This window comes from Microtus ochrogaster, linkage group LG7_11 (genome assembly GCF_000317375.1).
Source record: "Microtus ochrogaster isolate Prairie Vole_2 linkage group LG7_11, MicOch1.0, whole genome shotgun sequence".
Classification (NCBI taxonomy): Eukaryota; Metazoa; Chordata; class Mammalia; order Rodentia; family Cricetidae; genus Microtus; species Microtus ochrogaster.
This window is the reverse complement of record NC_022032.1, coordinates 21,480,575-21,498,841: the sequence shown is the minus strand read 5'-3', so window position 1 is coordinate 21,498,841 and position 18,267 is coordinate 21,480,575. Positions and strand designations below refer to the sequence as shown.

Here is an 18,267-nt window from a genome sequence, read left to right as displayed (position 1 = left end):
CAAAGAGTATATATTGAGCTGGAGTATGAGGAGCCCGTCCTAGCCTTTGTATTCTTGAACACATTTCATATGCAGTATGCAAAACAAATCATTAGCGGCCCCGAGTTCATCCATTTCAAGTCAAACTTTCCCTTTCTTTATGGTTTCTTAAAATAAGTTATCTCATGAGTCATGGTTTTTCTAATATAGACCCTGAGTAAGATGATTAATAATGCCTGGCATCTGTTGAGTATATACCATGGGCTGGGAAACCCCAGTTCGGAGGGCACCATCTGTAGACCTTTTCTATGTGTGTACCCCTAAAATACAGGATACCCTATTCCACAACCCACGAGCCATTCCTGAGCTCGTGGCTGAAGCATCAGCCTAGACCGCCTGATAAAGCATTTTCAGTTGCTCCTACATGTTTGTATTTTTCGCAGGATTACTTTTCCCTGTAATAAACTAACGGCTATTTGTCAAAAAAAATCTGAACCACCGTAGGAACAGGTGAAATAACAGTGATGGCAACTGGCTCAGTCATAAAATTCCATGCTTTTAGGAATTATCTTTCAGAAAAGTTTGGAAGATTTGAACTATATCTCTTAGCAGAACTTAGAGTCTGTCAAATAAAAATAACAATTGCACAAAGAAAAAGTAGTTTAAAAAAGATTAATTTATATTGGGAAGGATTTAAGGAAGGTAGAAACTACTTACTGAAAAGCATACGTATCTCCTTGCAAAATTTAATTTTCTATCCAATTTTTATGTCACCCGAAATTATTAGGCTGAAGACTTTACCTTGGCCACTGAACAATTGAGTTGTATAAAATTGATAGGTTAGATTTGTCGCCAGCACCTGCTCATGGGTAGTGGGGGAGGCATAAAAAGTTCTTGGGTGTGTACCCATGTGTACCTTCTCACCTCAGATACAAGAAACGGACATCCTTGCTGAGTCATCTTTTAAAGGAGCTATATGTTTACTTCTACATTTTCATCAGTAAGTTATAGTTTATCTGGAGCTATGTGTTTACTTCTACATTTTCATCAGTAAGTTATAGTTTATCTGGGACGAGTGAAGAGGACAGTTTGCTTTTGTAATCAGTGATCTCCTGGATAAAAAGTAAACGGACATAAGAAAGACCCACTGTGGTTCACTCACCTAACTAACCGACTACAATTTTTTCTTTCTTTTTCATTTTTCAACATTACTTTTTACTTAGCGAGGCTGGATTTCGTGTCACCCAGGATGGCCACAAGCTCTGTAAGCCACAGAATGTGACTGTGAACCTCCGGTGGAGATGAGCGCTGGGGTTGCAGGCACGCCCCACCGTGCCTAGTCTATGCAGTGCTGGGATTGCACCCTGGACTTCGTCCGCCTTAGGAAGCACTCTGGCAGCTGAGCTACACTTCCAGCCCAGATTTTCCTTAGGTATTGAATTCCCCAAAGAGACAGAGACTAGTGAGGTAATGATTCCAGGTGACACACGACCTCTTCTGAGCAGATCAGGAGCTCGGTACTACACTTTGCTCTGACTAGCTTTCTTTACAGTGCACAGGCTCTGGGGTTCTTATTTCAACACCTCAAATATCTAATCATTGGCATAAAGATTGATAGCATCTGTTTGTGTGTTCTGGGGCTTGAACCTGTGATAAGGATGAACTCTACAAGTGAACCACCTCCCTAACCATCTGTACTGAATTAAGGTGTCCTGGATTTGAACCAAGGATTTTCGTACATACTTAAGATGCGCTCTATACTGAGCTGCACCCTCAGCCTATATAATATTTTATAGACATTAGCAGTGCTCTCTGGCTAATTTCATTCCCATCTCAGAATACTAAAATATACCTGTCCTTCCTCTCCCCGCCCCTGGAATCTGCAAAACCCTAAGATGTGTTTTCCCTATGTCATTCGGTAAACTCAAAGGCTAAAAGCTGAAGGAGACATGTGTTAGTGACCTGTTTCTGTATATGGCCCAGCAGAAGGAATCCTGACATATGCAGAGGATTACAAAGCACAAGGCAGTGTGTGCCAGACAGTAGGCTTCTTTTTGAGCAAGTTGTGCATATGCCAACATCAGCATATCTGTGCCGGCATTCTGTGTCCCTCTGTGGCCACCACTGTAAATATATGGTCCTCAATCAGAAATATGATTTTAAAATGAAGGAAACACCAAATCCTGTCTGTCCTATATGAGATCCCGGAGCATGCACAATGGTGGCTTCCTTACAGTGCTGACCTTACAGGGTGGCTGATCTCAAGGCATCTTCTCACTGCGATCTGAATTACGCTAGCTCGGTTTAGATCAGGAAGTGTTTCATTTCACTCTTGGGTGATGCCTTATTTTAAGTAACAGTCCAAACCAAAGCATGGTCTTCTACCTGGGTAGGTAATGTAAGGAACAATATATTTATCCCGGAAATTTATGCATCCAAATTTCCAAATTAAGAAAAAAAACCCACAGATGGGGGAGGAACAATACCCAAACTTTCCAAGACATTTGAAGCAGGTCTTCCTAAGAGTTCCAGTTTTACAGAGAAAATGGTCTCTAAGAAAGCACACTGATACACGTAGTCACCCACGCTATTCTTCTTCATCTGACACCATCTCACACTTACTAGATGCTGAAATTCCAATTCATTGGATTTCCTAGATGGTGTAGAAATATTTTAAATTCTTTCCCATAATCTTAGAATAAGAATTCTGTCCTTTTTTTTAAAAAGCATATTTTAATGGACCTAAGTAAACTATTTAAGACTATAAAATTGTTTTATGGTGTTTAAAATTATATTGGTATCATAATCCTTTATGGTGTGGTAATCAGTAATAAAACAGAGCCGTGAGTACCAATTAAGGAACATCAACTCAATGGGTATGCAGCCTGCATGCTGATTTAAACGGGTGCTGATTGGAATAAATGGATTTAATATGTACTTATTTGCAGACGGTGGCTTCTCTGTCACCCTACTAGGGCTGGTACATGAATAATCTACGAATGATACTTACTTACAACTTTAATGAGATACTAATGCGAATCATTTTTATTTTTTTAAATCTATGTTACAGAAACTATGAAGCTCACAATGCTAAATACAAAATCGGCCCTCCGTTCCAAGGACGCTCCAGTTAGAGCCAGAGTGAAGGGGGGGGGGGTCCTTGTTTTGTCCCATGATGTGGGAGTGTCATATATCAATCTGTTGATTTCATTGGTTAAGTAATAAACAAACTGCTTGGGCTCATAGCTTAGAGCATAGGTGGGTGAAGTAAACAGAATGCTGGGAGGAAGAGGAAGTGAGCTCAGACTCGACAGCTCTCCTTTTGTAGTAATAAAAGGAGCGGTGGGCTGTGTCCCGCCACCCAGCTAGCTTTACCCGAAATAATTACACGGACACTGTATTCTTTTATTACTACAGTCCCACACTTCTCTGGCTGAGTTAGCCTCTTCCAAAGATAGGAACCCAAGATTTGATCGTTGTGATTTAAGAGAGAAATATTTCCAGCATTCTTGATCCTGTATTATTTGCATATGTCTAACTTAAACCTGAGAGTCAATTTAGCAGTCCCATGAAAATACGGTGCTACTTAATAGGTTCTAACCAAGCTCTCTGTCGACAGCAGAAACAGTGGGAACCATTCCTAACCACACACATCAGCAACTATGCATAAACAGACACTTTCTGTCCCCGTGCCCCACGCCGACCCCGTGAGCTACTTAATATACGTGGAACCAATGTGGCCGCCTTGGTTGCTTCTCCGTGTTTATGAGAATCAGTGTGATGGTGGAAGGGAAGCAAATTCGGAATTAATATCATTCCAAGGAGACTTCCAGACACCCCCATTCCTCCCCTAAGAAGGCGTGTGCGCTCCTTTGACCTCGTTTTGAAGTGAACAGCCTTCTTGGGATGCGCGGCTGAGCAGGTCCCCTGGTGCAGCGTTTATAGGTCAGCTGAACTGCCTCTGGTCTTGGCTGTGTTTCACATTTGTTTTCATCCCCTTTTATTGTCTGTGTATTTTTCCTCGCTCGCCTACTGGTTTCTCAGATCGCAGGTTGCAGAAATTCTTATCAGAGAGCGATGAGGTCCTCATCCGCACACCCAGTGTCACCTGTTTCATCACTGAAGTTAGCTTGCGTTTTTCAGTCTTGCTTCCTGTCATCTGCAATGCTGAAATAATGATTTCCACCTTGTCCCATCTTTTCATTCAATCCCAAAGCAGCTGATGCATCTTCTCTGCATCACTTCAGCACACGGTTCTGGGTCCTCGGAGCGGTAAACGTCACTCACGTGGTGAAAACGTGAGCTTTGGTGTCCCGTTAACCTGACTGGGGTGATGCCTTTGCCAGTTGCGAGGGATTTGATGCTAGACGAGCCATTCTGGTCCTGTTCATCAGTCCCTTTGTCCCTAAAAAGTGGGAAAGATAACAGCACCGCTTCTTAACCCCGAAGGAGGGTGGAAATGCATCAGCTGCCGTGTTTTAAGTGCTTAGCATAGCTCACTTACAATTAGCAGTCGTAAATGGCGGTTCCTGTTAACACTGCTGCCTGTGAGTGAGTAGCTTAGGGTGAGGGTGAGACACATACGGGTGACAGGGCATGGAAAGACTTGTAAACGGGGTGATCCCCACTTTCTCTTCGTACCCAGTGGGTAGCTTCCTCACAGAACATACTAAAACTTCGTAAGAAGTGTATTTAATCACTTCCTATAGCACATGATAAAACCATATGGACCAGGCAGCAAGAATACATTGGCTACCCCAATTCTAATGGGAACTATTTGCACATTAAGTCACATACACACATTTATATAGTTCATTAAGGCGGCATCTTTTCGTGATACTCCTTAGCTGAACTGGCAAAGGGGTGCCTTCCTACTCTGTGTTAGGAATGAATTGTAACCTATGAGCAGGTGCCCTTCAAAGGGCCTTATAGCCCAGACCCACTACTAACTGGGAAGATAAGAGAATATTTTCCTTGAGGTCCACACCTCCATGTGTCTCCCTCCAAACACAATGAGGAGGCTTAGAGGGAGAAAGAATTCTGTTTTAAAAGAACACCAAGAGAAGTGTTTGCAAAGAACACTGGGTCAGTCCTCTGCATTGCTGATATTGAAAACTTAAAGACTGGTTATATGATTATAATTTAATGATATAAGCTCCTATGATTGATATAGTTTGATGAGCCAAATCTTTGACACCCAGCCCTTCCCAGTCCTTGCCCACCAGCACGTAGACTTGGGACCTCCAGAGCAGACTTGAAACCTGGACAGTAGTTCATCTGCTGTGTCCCAGGGGTAACTGTGCCTCTGGTGGACACATTGGGAAAGAGAGACAGTTAAAGCCTCGAATTAGGCACAGCCTTTAAAAGACCTTTAAAGAGACCTCCCCTGACAGTCTTCTCTGTTAACCTGGCTGGACTTTGAGTCACTATGAGATTGAGGCCCACCTCTGCATAGAACTCTGAGGGGATTTCCAGAGGGGACCACAGAGGAATATCTGCCCCAAATGCCACCTGCATGGACTAGGGACTTGAATGGATTTTTTTTTTTTTTAAGGAGTGTCCATATTCCCATTTCTCTGTATCCTGGTCAGTGATGATGTAAACTGTTGCACCTTCGACAGACAGCTAAAATGAATCATTCGGTCCCTTGTTTCCGACCGACATCTTTGTCGTGGATTGCAAAACTAACTCATACACTCAAAGAAGCCATGTAGAAGGTGTCTAAAGGAAGGTGGCGCTGCCCCACAGCTTTGGTAAAGATACATATTGCTAGATAAAGAATGATTGCACTCTACTTCCAGGCCCCCTTCAGCAGTGCTTCCTCCTGGAAAAACAAATTATTTCTGAATCCCCCAGACAATGGGGATTCTTCGCTATGTGTAGAGCCGGGCAGCCCACGTCGCTGGCTGTGTACCCGGCACTCGATTTCTCACCCTTCACTTCCCCTTTCTCGCCCTGCCCCAATATTTGCTGGCTCAGTTACACTTGCAACCTAAGCTGGTGATGAAGATGAAATACATGAATAATACAAAGTGCTTAACCTAACAGCATAAACTAAGCCTTCTCATAGCCTTCAGGAAGCAAGGCTTGGACCAGAGCACCCCATACGGGTTCGACAGTCACTCTGAACCTGGTCTAAAACATCGATCTGGGTCAAAGGTAGATATGTGGGAACAATTAATATACCTGCCAAGCATGCATAATCTGCAAGACATTCGGAAGCAGAGCTCTTAGAAAAATCTGGAATTATCTTGACCCCTTGCATTTGTAGGATGTGTAGAATCCATCGGGCACCAGTTCTCTCAGATACAAAATCCAAAATAAGTTTTAAGAGTCATCATCGCCCTACAAGAAACGTGGAGATGCTCTCCCTGTGTTCCCTGTGTTCTGCATGGGTCCTCTTAAAAGACAAATACTCTAACTGCCAAGGAAAGTGTTTCGTGAGCAGAATATAATAATAGCGATTTTTAATGACTAGCACGCACCTATAGGAAAGTGCCATTCACTTAAAAAAAAAACTTACAACTTAGTAGATCTAGTTGGTATTTTTTTTAAACATTTACTTTCAGAGTAGTTTTTCTGTAACTTAATGTGCATCTCAGCAACTGCTAGGTAGATTAATTTTTAACTATTCTGTATTGTTTTTACAATTCTAGTTCCTAATGGCTTCTTACAACATGCCTGCAGTTCTCCACTTATTTCCTGGACTGGCTTCTATGATGATGTTGTTGATGTTGCAATTATTTTCATAATTATTTTAACCTTGTGTATCCACATTTCCTTTCAATTTCTCCATTATTGAGAATCAGACTTTTGAACTATCAGAAATTTCACTCTTCAAAGTAAAATATAAGCCCTTGTTTTTCTCAGTTTTAAGCTATCACGGTGATTCTCTATGACATTTACTATAGTCCTTATGATATGAAAATGATAAATCTTGGTGTCATATCCTCAGTACAAATATTTTTATAGCTGATTTTTAGAGTTTCATGAATGCTGTGTTAGGTATTTCTAATATTTAAAGTGTTGTGCTAATTATGATTTATGTGTCCTTTTAAATGCATTTTCTGGTTTCAGCTCCTCTTCTGGTATCCGCCTGACTCCATGACAACCCCACCTTTACTATAAATCCATCCATGGCTTTGCACAATTGAATTTCTTTGCTAAATTAACAGGACTGGCTGCTCAGAGAAAATTCAGGCCCTCTTACAACTTCTAATCTAGATCAGAATTTAGCTGCAGCTCTTTCTTTTGGTTGCATTAACTGGAGCCGATCTGATATGAAAACACATGATATACTCACCAACTGTAATCAGTGGAACTAATTTTTATAAAGTAAGAATTCCCTTGGAAATGCTACCCTGCCTGACTTGAAAACTCTCGATTATTAATATCATTATGGTTCTGTGCAGATCGTCAAATGAGCTATTGCAGAAAGAACTCTTGCAGATTCCGTAATACTTAGAAAGAATGATTAAAAATTTCGTAGCAGTGTCATGGTGCAGTAATACTCTTCTCGTTTAATGCTTAAGAGATGAATTATGCTTACGAGGTATTGCAGAGTAGGACGCCAAGCCAATCCTTTTTTCACCTTAATTTCCCTCGTAGTGTATTGTCAATTAGCCATAAACGTTCTGATTTCTAAAGGCAATTCGGGAGCCTCTAATGGAATCCTGTGGCAAGCAAAGGATCTTTCTATGTAGACAGTCCAGATGTGTCAAAACCACTTATGGGTTTGTCTACCCACATGGCACAGCCAGCAGACCTGAGCGTCTCGTGCGAGAGTTACGATTTAAATCATTCTTTCAAGAGTACCGCTGCCACTTGCGTGTATCAGTAATGAAAAATAATCAACATAAGCATCTTTGAAAAGCAATTTTAGATCATTAAAGATGTATGAATTTGGACAAAGCAAGAAGATTTGAGGTTTATTAAGAATATATTAGGTCTCTGTCATGAGGGAAGGGAGAGAGGCTTTATGTCTGGAAAGATAGACGGTGCAAGGCCAGCGAGGATCACAGTCTTGGTCCAGCTGGGCCTGTAAACCTGTTGAGAAAAACAGAGCCTGTTTCAAGATGGTTCTTGAGACAAAACAATATCTGAGACCACTCCTGTCCCCTAACAGACTGCATATGTGATCCAGCTTGTGCACCTGACGTGGAGCCAAGGCTACCGGCGACTCCTCCAGGGCTTCATATGCCTTTGCCAAGTAGAATGGAAATATTTGTCAGGAGGTTCTTCATTTCTTTCATTTCCCTGTTGCTTATTTATTGATTGATTATTAAATTTTGATTGCTGTACGTTTCATAGCCGTAAGCTTCCAAAATCCTTTAGTCATAAAGACCAGAGTCTACTGATTCTATTTAGTGGGAGTCTTAACAAGCCATGAAAGCATGCCTGTTTTCCAACCAGCCGGTGCAGGGACGTGCCGGCATCCGCCAGACTGACCTCTAAAGTGTAGTTCCTGGCCTCCTGGCAGCATTGACTAAAATTGATGATTTTTAGACGATTCGATAGGGGCCTCTCTGTCATGTGATGTGAGTTCTGTGTCAGCTGCAACTACGCAATTTGCATGTGAATTCTGAAATTTTCCTTGTCCCATGTGACACTTCTGAAATGTCTGTCTGTTCTTTTTTTCCTCTTTTAATTCCCAAGCTCACTATTTGGATAAGATAGTTAAAGGTACTGTATATCTACTTTTTGTTGCCATGTCTGCATATATAACTACATAGCTGTGTAGCAGATTGCGCTAGGTGTAACAGGAGACTTCTTCATGCGTATTTTTGTAAATTATAACTTGGGATTACATTATGTGAAATGCTTCTTATTTAAAGTATTGAGACTTAAATTGTCTGTGTCTCATTTTTTTTTTTTTCACAATTTTGGGGTTCTCGCAGGTTTCATTTCTTATTTAAAACACTAGTTTTCACTAAAACCAAAACTGAAGATTGCAGTACACTTGCTGTTTTTTGTTTTATTTTATTTTGCTTCCAAATCTTCATTGTGAGTAATTCAGTCAATGAGCTTTAAATTATAAATTAAAGAATCATGACTACTGTTACCACAGAATATGAATTGCCACTCTCAAGAACATTCTGGCTAACGTATGTGGAGAGAGAAAGATCTCATTTAGCCTCAGACGGAAACCTCTTTGGCTTTTTCTAACTGTATCAGAATATACATACGATATCATAATTTATGTTTTGTTATCTTTTATCAAACTACAAAATCTCGTGCACGCTGTTGCATCAGAACTGACAACGCTGCTCAGCAAAAAACAGCAGAGTCTCGGGTCTTCAGTTAGCGTAGCCATGGGGGAACAATGTTGTACGCAGAGAAAATCCCTCCCTCCCTCTCCCCAGAATACCTATTTTCTTTTCCTTGTTTGTGCTTTCCATTAGAATATGAAAATATTCATGGCAATATCCAGGCTTTCGTATCCTAGTTCCGTGTGCAAGCAGCCAGTGCTGCACATGGGTATTGGGGCAATTAAATACTTTCTTCCAATAAAAGCCACAGGCGAACACACCTGGAAGGAAAATCTACCTATTTTATATATTGGATAATCCATAGATACAGACGGTAACTGTCTGGAAACAAAATAAGGAGCAAAATTAATTTCATCCTGGCCTGATGGTGTCCCTGAGACTAATTTTGTTAGGCTGCCCAGACAGTCTTCTTCCTGTTGACTCTAATTGTAAATGCTTAGGAAACGGAACGTCTCTGAGAAATTTCCTTCTCACGTTCCTCACCGGACACCAATACGTGAATAATCACTTGAATACCGACTTAAACCTCTTACAACCATTTGCTCCTTTTAATCTTAGATCCAAAACAAGTGGGGGCACTTTCATGAACAGGAGCTATGTAACAAACCCCAGTTGCTGGAGCAAGTATTGTATTACGTGTACTTTGCACAAATGATTACTAGTTAGCCCAAGAGACTTGATTACGGGCCAGGTCCTTGCAGGAGTCTAGAGCATTCGATCCTTGCTTCTGTCGGTGCCATGTCACACGCATAACCAGGGACTTCAGAATCCGCCTGAGTGTCATCTTTCATAAGTAGATCATGTTGGCTGCATGCCAGTTGTCATCAGTAGCAAGTGACAAAATTTGCTTTTTTGGGGGAAAAAAAATTATGTTAGACTGAAACAATTCTCGATTTTGGATATATTAAATTAATTATTTCCCAAATTTTCCCTTCTTGCCCATAAAAGCAGACAAGATAGGATATAAAGGTAACAGCATAAAAGCCTTAGGGAGATTGTCACAAAATATCACCTCCGCCCTCTGTCTTGAAGCACGTCACTACTGTGTTTTTGTTCAGTCTATCGATGTTTTATTGTGGTCCTTATGGTATTTCATTTTGTCCGTCCTCAGTAATCAGATATGCACAGCTCTTACATTTAGTTGGAAATCCTGTCGGTCCTGTCCCATCCGTATGCAGCCTGAATCCCGATGTTTGTTAGAATAGACGCTAAAAGCTGCTTTACTATCTCCTGGGCTTTGCTTAGTCTGTGAAAAGGAATGTACTCTGGGCATAAAGTATAGTCATTAATGCTGACCTATACTTTGTGCGGTTATTTAATGTACTGTAATTTCACATGAATATTCGGCAACTCTGAGGCCAGATAAAATTAATTCTCTCTTTTTAGCATCATTCATAAACCCATGTCCACGCTCATGCTCTTGGATTTAGGGGAATTTTTTTTTAAAGCAACAAGGTGCTTTAAGGAGTCCTAAGTGTCCTAAGAAGCTTCTAGCAATGTTTGCAACAGATTAAAAATTGGAACAATGGGGTTCCGAAATTATTATCCCGAGGCACTTTTCCAAACTGTGTTCTATACCTTGTTGCTTTGTTAAAGGGGGAAAAAATGTCAAGTTAATTTTGTCTGGCCTGAAGCTATTTAGTGGGTCATTGAATATATTTCTGTCCTACACAGGTAAGTGGTGTCTCAAGGGTCAGGCCAATCAAAGATGCCACTTGGGTAAGAATTAGAGTCCTCGGATAACGTTGCTGTTTCTATCCATGTGCAATTACAGTCTCTGCGCTGTTTATAGAGGCCTGTTCCCACTAAGTGTCCCGTATCTGTTTCTTTCAGGTACAAATGCTTTCCATACTCAAATCACTCTTGTCTTTCCTTCCTTGTCTTGGCAGAGGGCTGCCCCGGCTTGTGCAACAGCAATGGGAGATGTACGCTGGACCAAAACGGCTGGCATTGTGTTTGCCAGCCGGGCTGGAGAGGAGCAGGCTGTGACGTCGCCATGGAGACCCTGTGCACAGACAGCAAGGACAATGAAGGAGGTAAGGGAACCTGGACCTGAAAACCTGGGAAAAGTGCGTGCCCAGAGCCTGGGCTCGCAAGTGACAGTGACCACATAGTTATCTGCTGGAAAGAGGGGAGAACAACCAGTTCCCCAAAGAGTAGATGGATTGAAAGTGCATGAGAGCCGATGGCTTGATGGCACCCCCTGATTTCCCTGAAACCGATGCCTGATGATTATCGGTCATGGAAAAGGCAAGGTTACAGAGCTACTGGATAAGGTCCATTGTTCTCCATCCCTTTCTCTCACTCCCAGGTGACTAGCCTCCTCAACAATGGTATTCAGGAAGCCAGAAGATGCCAGGCATTTTTCAAGCTCTTCTGTTGAAAGCCATGGGGCAGGGGAAGGAGGGTGTGGGGCAGGCGGGGAGGAGGGGGGGAGACAGCCACAGAGAACAGCCCCCTTGAAGCTGAATTCCACTGGTTTTTTTTTTTTTTATCCTTAACTTTACACCCCCTATAAAAGGATTGCGATGTTCCACCCAATTTAAGCCTTCGGCTAGGAATAATTATTCTCCCCTTTGAGCACATCCCCCATGCTATTGTATTTTAATCTCAGAGAATAGGGAGTTGGTGATGAAATACTTGCCCCTGACAGCTGTTTAATTTTGACAAACCATTAGGAGTGAATTTGGTGGCAGGTGCCGCTGCTGTCTAAGTCTGAGATCACCTACTCCGTGGTTTCAGCTGTGTCCCTCTGCCCCATTCCTGCTCTTTTGGAAGGTCTTCATCCTGGACAGCAGTGTTGGCCAGAGAGAGCATCTTTTAGATGCGGGCAGATCTTAGCTAGACCACCTAACTGAAGGCCCTCGACCAGATCCTGTAACTCTTTACATCTCAATTGCTTCCTCGACAAAACAGAAATAAAAAAAAGGTTTTGAAAGTTGAAAGAGAAAGAAGTATGTAGATTGCTCAGCAGGTTGCAGCCACTGTGGCTTGGGTTTTCCTTCTTTTGTTTCCTGGGGGCTTATTTTGACTGGCCATTGAAGGTTGTCAGAGAAGACAGGTGGAGTGGGCCAAACTTCTCCAGTGACCTGAGAGCCAGCATCCCTCTGCAGCATATACCCTGGTCCACGGCGGCCTTCTTGTCTTCCTGACAAGGAGCTAAGGGCCTCCCTTTTAACTTTCTCACAGACTGTTTCTCTCTCTTCCCTGTGTCCCTTTCCTTGGTGATCAAGATGAGCCAGTAAATCTGCATAAAAGCCTTCTTCTTCCCCACCCTCCCTCCCCACCTGCCCACCCCCACCCCCACACCTAATGGATTCCAGCAGTTTCTAACCCTCACAGCTCTCCTGGCTCACAATACCTTGCAGCCCAAGCTCCTTGAGATCACGTGCTTCCAGAAATGGCAGCATTAATCCTCTCTGAGATGAAGCCCAGATGGCAACCTAACTCCTTGCTTTCCCCCAAAGAGCGCCAACCCCATTGTCTCCGGTGCCAGGGGAGGAGGCGAGCGCCTCTTTCTCCTTGGTTGTGCATGCAGATTTTTGTCTTCTGAAAGGAGATTATTTGGGGGAGGTCCTCCTGGCTCTCAGAGGGATGCAAACCGCAGGACCAAGTCTGTGGAGACAAGGCAGAGTAATTTAGGGGCTAATCAACTCTTTGGTATGATTATCAGCCAAGGAGGTTTTTCCTTTTTTTTTTTTTCTCAAAAATTTATCAACTGTGAATTGGCCTCATTCCCCTTTGTTTATTCTCATTAGCATGAAGCCCTGCTATCCCTAGGCTTCTCTCTCTGAGAGAGACTCTAAGCTGATAGAGCGCCTCCTGTGAATTCTCTACTTATCTCACGTAATTTCCATGGCTGTCCCTAACCTAATTTCGTTCTTCTTCAAAGAAGCAATCTCATCATAGGTGGTGGGTGACCTGGATGCCTGGGAGCCCAAGGTTGAGGGGTCTTTGATATACGCACAGGACATGTGTGTTAGAGGCAGTATCTTCCTCATCGTTCAGGATAATGCGGCAGAAGATCAGTAGAACAGAAGGCTTAAAATTAGGACGGTACCAGAAATTCTAGGGCAGTGGAGAATGGGTACTGCAGAGCCATTGTCTGAGCTAAGTTTGATGTCAGAATGCTGGATTACCCATCATGCCACTGTGTCACTTGATCCAGCAGCATATTAAGTAGCTAAAGAGAGGAACAAACACATCAGGAGGGTGATTTGGCCCTCGTTAGAATTTAATTATATATTATATACACATGTAATATACATATGTTTGTGTACATCTATATGCATGTTCTTGTCTACGTCAAATACAGTCTTTGTAAAAGAAATGGAAAATGGCTTACCATCCCCAGAAGTAAAAAGGTTAAAATATGTGATAGACTTATATAAAAATACCCTTATGAAAGCCATCAAAGTGTGCAGTGGATCACACTGATATAAATAAATAAATAAATAAATAAATAAATATTTAAATAAAGAAACTGCACACAGGGAAATAGCTAAATGTCTTCCTCAACCAACATTTGTCTTCTGCTCCAAACTACTTCCCTTTTCCCCAATATGACAACCAACTCCATCACGACCATCTGATTATAAAGAGCCTTGAAAGCCTAAGCTCACCAAGAGGGTACCTGTTCTTGCCTCCCTGGGTCTTTCTTTTCCTGTTTTCTTTCAGATACAGTGGCTCTCCGATGTTTAAGCAATGGACAAGCCCTTCCAAAGGAAGGAACAGGAAGAAGGGACCACTGTTAGAATAGATGGAGCGAGGTGTCCTTAGTCACTCCTAACACCTGTGCATTCGTAGGAAGTGGCCGTGTCCTTTTAAGGTTCAATCTCCCTGTGCACTGGATAGCTGTGGCCTTCTGAAGCCAAGGGCGGTCTTTTCCTCATGGTAAGGTCACTGGCCAAGATCTCCACTCTGTGAAATCAGGGTCAGCTCCCTTCCGGAAGGCAGCTCTACATTTCAGTGAGAGGCCACCGAAGTAAGTTTGAAATGCAAGCTAAGTAAATCCAATGGTGGGTAGCAGCATTGGTTGAGAGAGGGGACATCAAAGGTTAAAAGCAAACGGAGTCATCAAAGATCATTATGGACGTCCTCCCAGAGACTCCTAATGTTATCAGAACATAGACTGGCACTCCAGATCACTAGGCATTCCAGTCTCCTGGTAGAATATTGGCATGGCAGAAATGCTAATTGGTTCCTACTTTAGATTAGAGATTCGGTAACCATGAGTTCTTTTGCTGTCCACATGGGTGTACTGATTATTTTGACTGCTAGTACACTGTTAGTATTGGGAGTTTGTTGCTGTTGCTTACCTCTTGGTACATAGTAAATGTGTAGTGAATTTGTGCGTGCGTGCGTGCGTGTGTATGTGTGTGTGTGTGTGTGTGTGTGTGTAATAAACAGTTTTCTTTATAACTGATATTTTTCAGAAGGGAAATTGTGGATTAACAGGGCAGTTTAGGTTTTCAGTTTTATAGCTACCGCCCTGTTGCCTTGCATGTAGGTTTCAACCACCGTTCATTTTATTGGTGTGAGATTGTTACTTGTCCATGGTTGTGACATAATCATTGTACATAAATAAAATTGTTCAACAAAATTAAAAAATGAAACCATTTTCTGTTGAATATAAATGTCCCCATTTTATTGTTTCAGTTTCTAGATCTGATTGTTACTTGGACCAGTCATCTTTTTTCATGTTGTTATAGTTGAAGCCCAAGGCTTTCTGCACATGAAGCCTCTACTACTAAGATGCCTAGCCTAGATTGATGGTGATCTTCAGACGTTTTTCTCAACCTTTTGTGTTTTTATTGATTTCTTGATATTTGTCTCGATAATTGCTTACCTATTTCTCTTGATTGGTTTTTCCTGTTGAGTAGCTTAGCATTTTCTCTTTGAGTTCCCCGAACCTCTTGTTCCAGTCTGCTTTTTCTCTGCTGGGTGTGTCACACATATTTTACCCAGAATTTTTACTTGCCTTTTAACTCTGCAATTTGTGATGTCTTTTGTCATACGGACAAAAAGATCTTTCCTGCAAAACCAAGGACCTGAGTTTGGTCTCTGGAGCACATGTTTAAAAAAAAAAATTTAAAGCCAACTGTGGTAGTACATGCATGCAGTCCCACTGGGGAGGCAGAGACTGACACTCTTGGAGCCATTGATCAGATAACCTAATCTACTCAGTAAGCCAGTGAGCACTCACATATAACACACACACACACACACACACACACACACACACACACACATGCGCGCGCGCACAAGAAGCCAAGATGTTTGAGAGAGATTAACTCAGCTCCTTTCGATGGTGGCTAAGGTGAAGAGAGGATGGAACTCATGTTTGAGGAGATACAGAGAAAAAGGAAGGGAGAAGAGAAGTCATGAATGGACTTCAGACTTCTGCTTTGGATGTAAAGAAATAGGTTGTAACTGGAGAGATAGCCCAGTGGTTAAGAGAACATTCTGCTCTTTCAAAGGAGAGCTTGCTTCCCAGAACCCACACTGGGTAGCTCACAACCACCTTGAACTCTAGTTCCAGAGTGTCCAATAAACTATTCTGGCCACAGTGGGCTCCTGCATGCATGTGCGCGCGCGCGCACACACACACACACACACACACACACACACACACACACATTCGCATACATAAGTAAATAATAAATATGACTTTTTAAAAAGAAAAAGTGCTGTAGGTAGGTTGAACTTCATTGAGATTGGAAATATGGGGATAAACAAGGACAGAGAAGAGGGGAGAGATATTGTGGGGGAGGCATATTAGGCTTTAGATGCCTACATAGTATGCAGCTAGAAATATCAAGAAGGCAGGTGTTTTTGTAGGTCAAAAATGATCACACTGTGGTCAACAGCATGAAAAGTAGATGAATTGAATCCAAAGACACCACTATAGCACTGATTCCCGTAGACCAAGAATGTACTGGAAGTCATATCCCATTCCCTTCTGCAGAAAGGAGCCCCACGCATGTTACCCAGTGTTTACTAGAAAAGGTCGTGAACAGTGTACCACACACTGATAAAATCTCACAACCATCATGCTACTTCCGGATTCAGACCTTGTTGTGGGTGATGAGGATGATGATGATTATTTTTAAGGAAAATAGAAGGTTTGTAACATTTTTCCAATAAGTAAATAAAATTTCTGGAAACAAATAAAAAATGTCCATACTTCAAAGAAGGAAATGAAAGCATGGGCAGACAGAACAAAGTCACCATCCAAGGTAATCTAGGAAAAAACTTGGGGTCTGTCTGAGTTTTCACAATTTGACCAAAGGCGTGCTAATTAAATCTGACAGAAAAATATATCAAGAGTGATAGAAAGTGATTTAAAATGCTATAAAAATAGAAATCTGGAAGCAAGACCTGAGGTGGACCATTGTGGCTACAGGATGATGTTTGTAAATAAACCTTTATTGAACCGCTGTAGTTGCATCCATCCATTTATCTCTTGTCAAATCTCTTTTTCAAGGACATTTCATAGTTACATAGCTCACAAAGCCTCAAATACCCACTATTTGGCAATCTATAAAAGAAGCTTACTAACCATTATTAAAGATGAAAATGCCTCAGGAAAGACAAGAATGTGTTTAAAATATGGCCAGAATATAACTAAAGCAATAATATTAAGAATAGAGTGGAGGCGAGCATAAATTATATACTCTTTATATCATAGAGTTTTCTATCATAGAGCCTCTTTATAATGCAACCTAAGTGAAGAAAGGCTCTGACTAATAATCAAGGTTGCTATTCAATGAGCTTTGCAATTTTCTGATCTTTGGTTTTTTTGTGTGATTAATGGTATTCAATGTGGCTTCTATCCCAAGCTAAATGTAAGCCAACATTAATGTTCTTGGGACTGCAATGGAATTCCCAATGATTTGGAGGAGCTATTCCACAGAGACAATTTTGCTACACCGTACATTTGGGCAAGTAGGTAATCAACTTAGTTATACTAGATAGGCCTCACTGCTATGGGTGCCGACAAAGAATGAAAAATGTTTTTCTCAAGTTATAGGAAGCCGGATTCATAACCATCCGTCACTTGCTTGGGCAAGTTACTGATAAACTCTGCAGAGAAAATCACAAACAGTGTATCCCTGCATCTCGCCTGTTGAAAATGAGATTCTTCCCCTGATGGATGTTAGCAGAGAGGCTTGTAAAAATGCATTTCCAACTGATTAGTTCAGAAGGTGTCAATCTCATGTGGTTTTATGACCTGCAGACGACATGCCAGATGTACAGTTGCTTTTTATAAACTAACAAAGATGAATGGCTGAAGCTGAGCGCCCCTCTTTGGCAGCTGGACCACATATTGCCTAAGGGAAGACACTGAAGGAGAACTGGGGGGGGGGGGGATCAGTTAACCCTTAATTTGCCAGATTAATGGAAAGAAAATATAATACTTGAAAGTACTTTCCCTTGTGAAGGAGTGGCTTTAAGGGGGAGCCTATGGGAATATGAAATTATGAAATAGCTGTGTTTAGTTACTCTCTCAGGCAGATGAAGTCACATTCTAAATCTGCTCACTGAGAGAGTACCTCCACAAAATAGATCATAAATCATATATTAAAAAGTCCTCGTAAAAACTCTGCGTACCATCATAAGTCACTGCTTAATGGTTAGAATAGGTTTTAAGGGTCTAAGAGGTTGGTTTATTTTGTTTTCGTAGCCAAAAATGGTACTGAAGCCATAGGCCAATCATCTCCTGCTGGAGAGAACTCGGGTCTTGAAAACTATTCTTTTATTTCAAGAGAAATGAAGGGGGGAAAAATACCCTATCTCTTCCATTATTATTATAATATATCCTTATGAAGAATAGGGCCACAGAGTGGTCTCATCTTTCTTCCACTAGAAATATTAAGAAATATTTAGACATTTTTCATCTTTATGACTTTTTCAGTAGGGAAGAAATATTTTGATAAATTTATATGAAATTTCAAAGCTCGGTATCATTTGATTATCTCAACACAGGGTTTTAGATTTTTGTCAAAGAAATAAGCAT

At 41.6% G+C, this 18,267-nt stretch overlaps 1 protein-coding gene across 5 annotated transcripts in view; it reads left to right on the top strand.

Annotated features, from left to right (window-relative positions):
- The window catches only part of Tenm3 (teneurin transmembrane protein 3), a 1,721,676-nt gene that overhangs the window by 1,630,524 nt on the left and 72,885 nt on the right, over nucleotides 1–18,267 (top strand). For 2 of the 5 annotated variants that reach the window (XM_026786916.1, XM_026786914.1), the window contains 3 exons: nucleotides 8,635–8,661; nucleotides 10,197–10,217; nucleotides 11,138–11,284. In XM_026786916.1, coding sequence (XP_026642717.1) covers nucleotides 8,635–8,661; nucleotides 10,197–10,217; nucleotides 11,138–11,284 — 195 coding nt within the window. The remainder of the gene's footprint in view (nucleotides 1–8,634; nucleotides 8,662–10,196; nucleotides 10,218–11,137; nucleotides 11,285–18,267) is intronic. The other 3 variants (XM_013351999.2, XM_026786915.1, XM_013352002.2) reach the window with 3 other exon arrangements.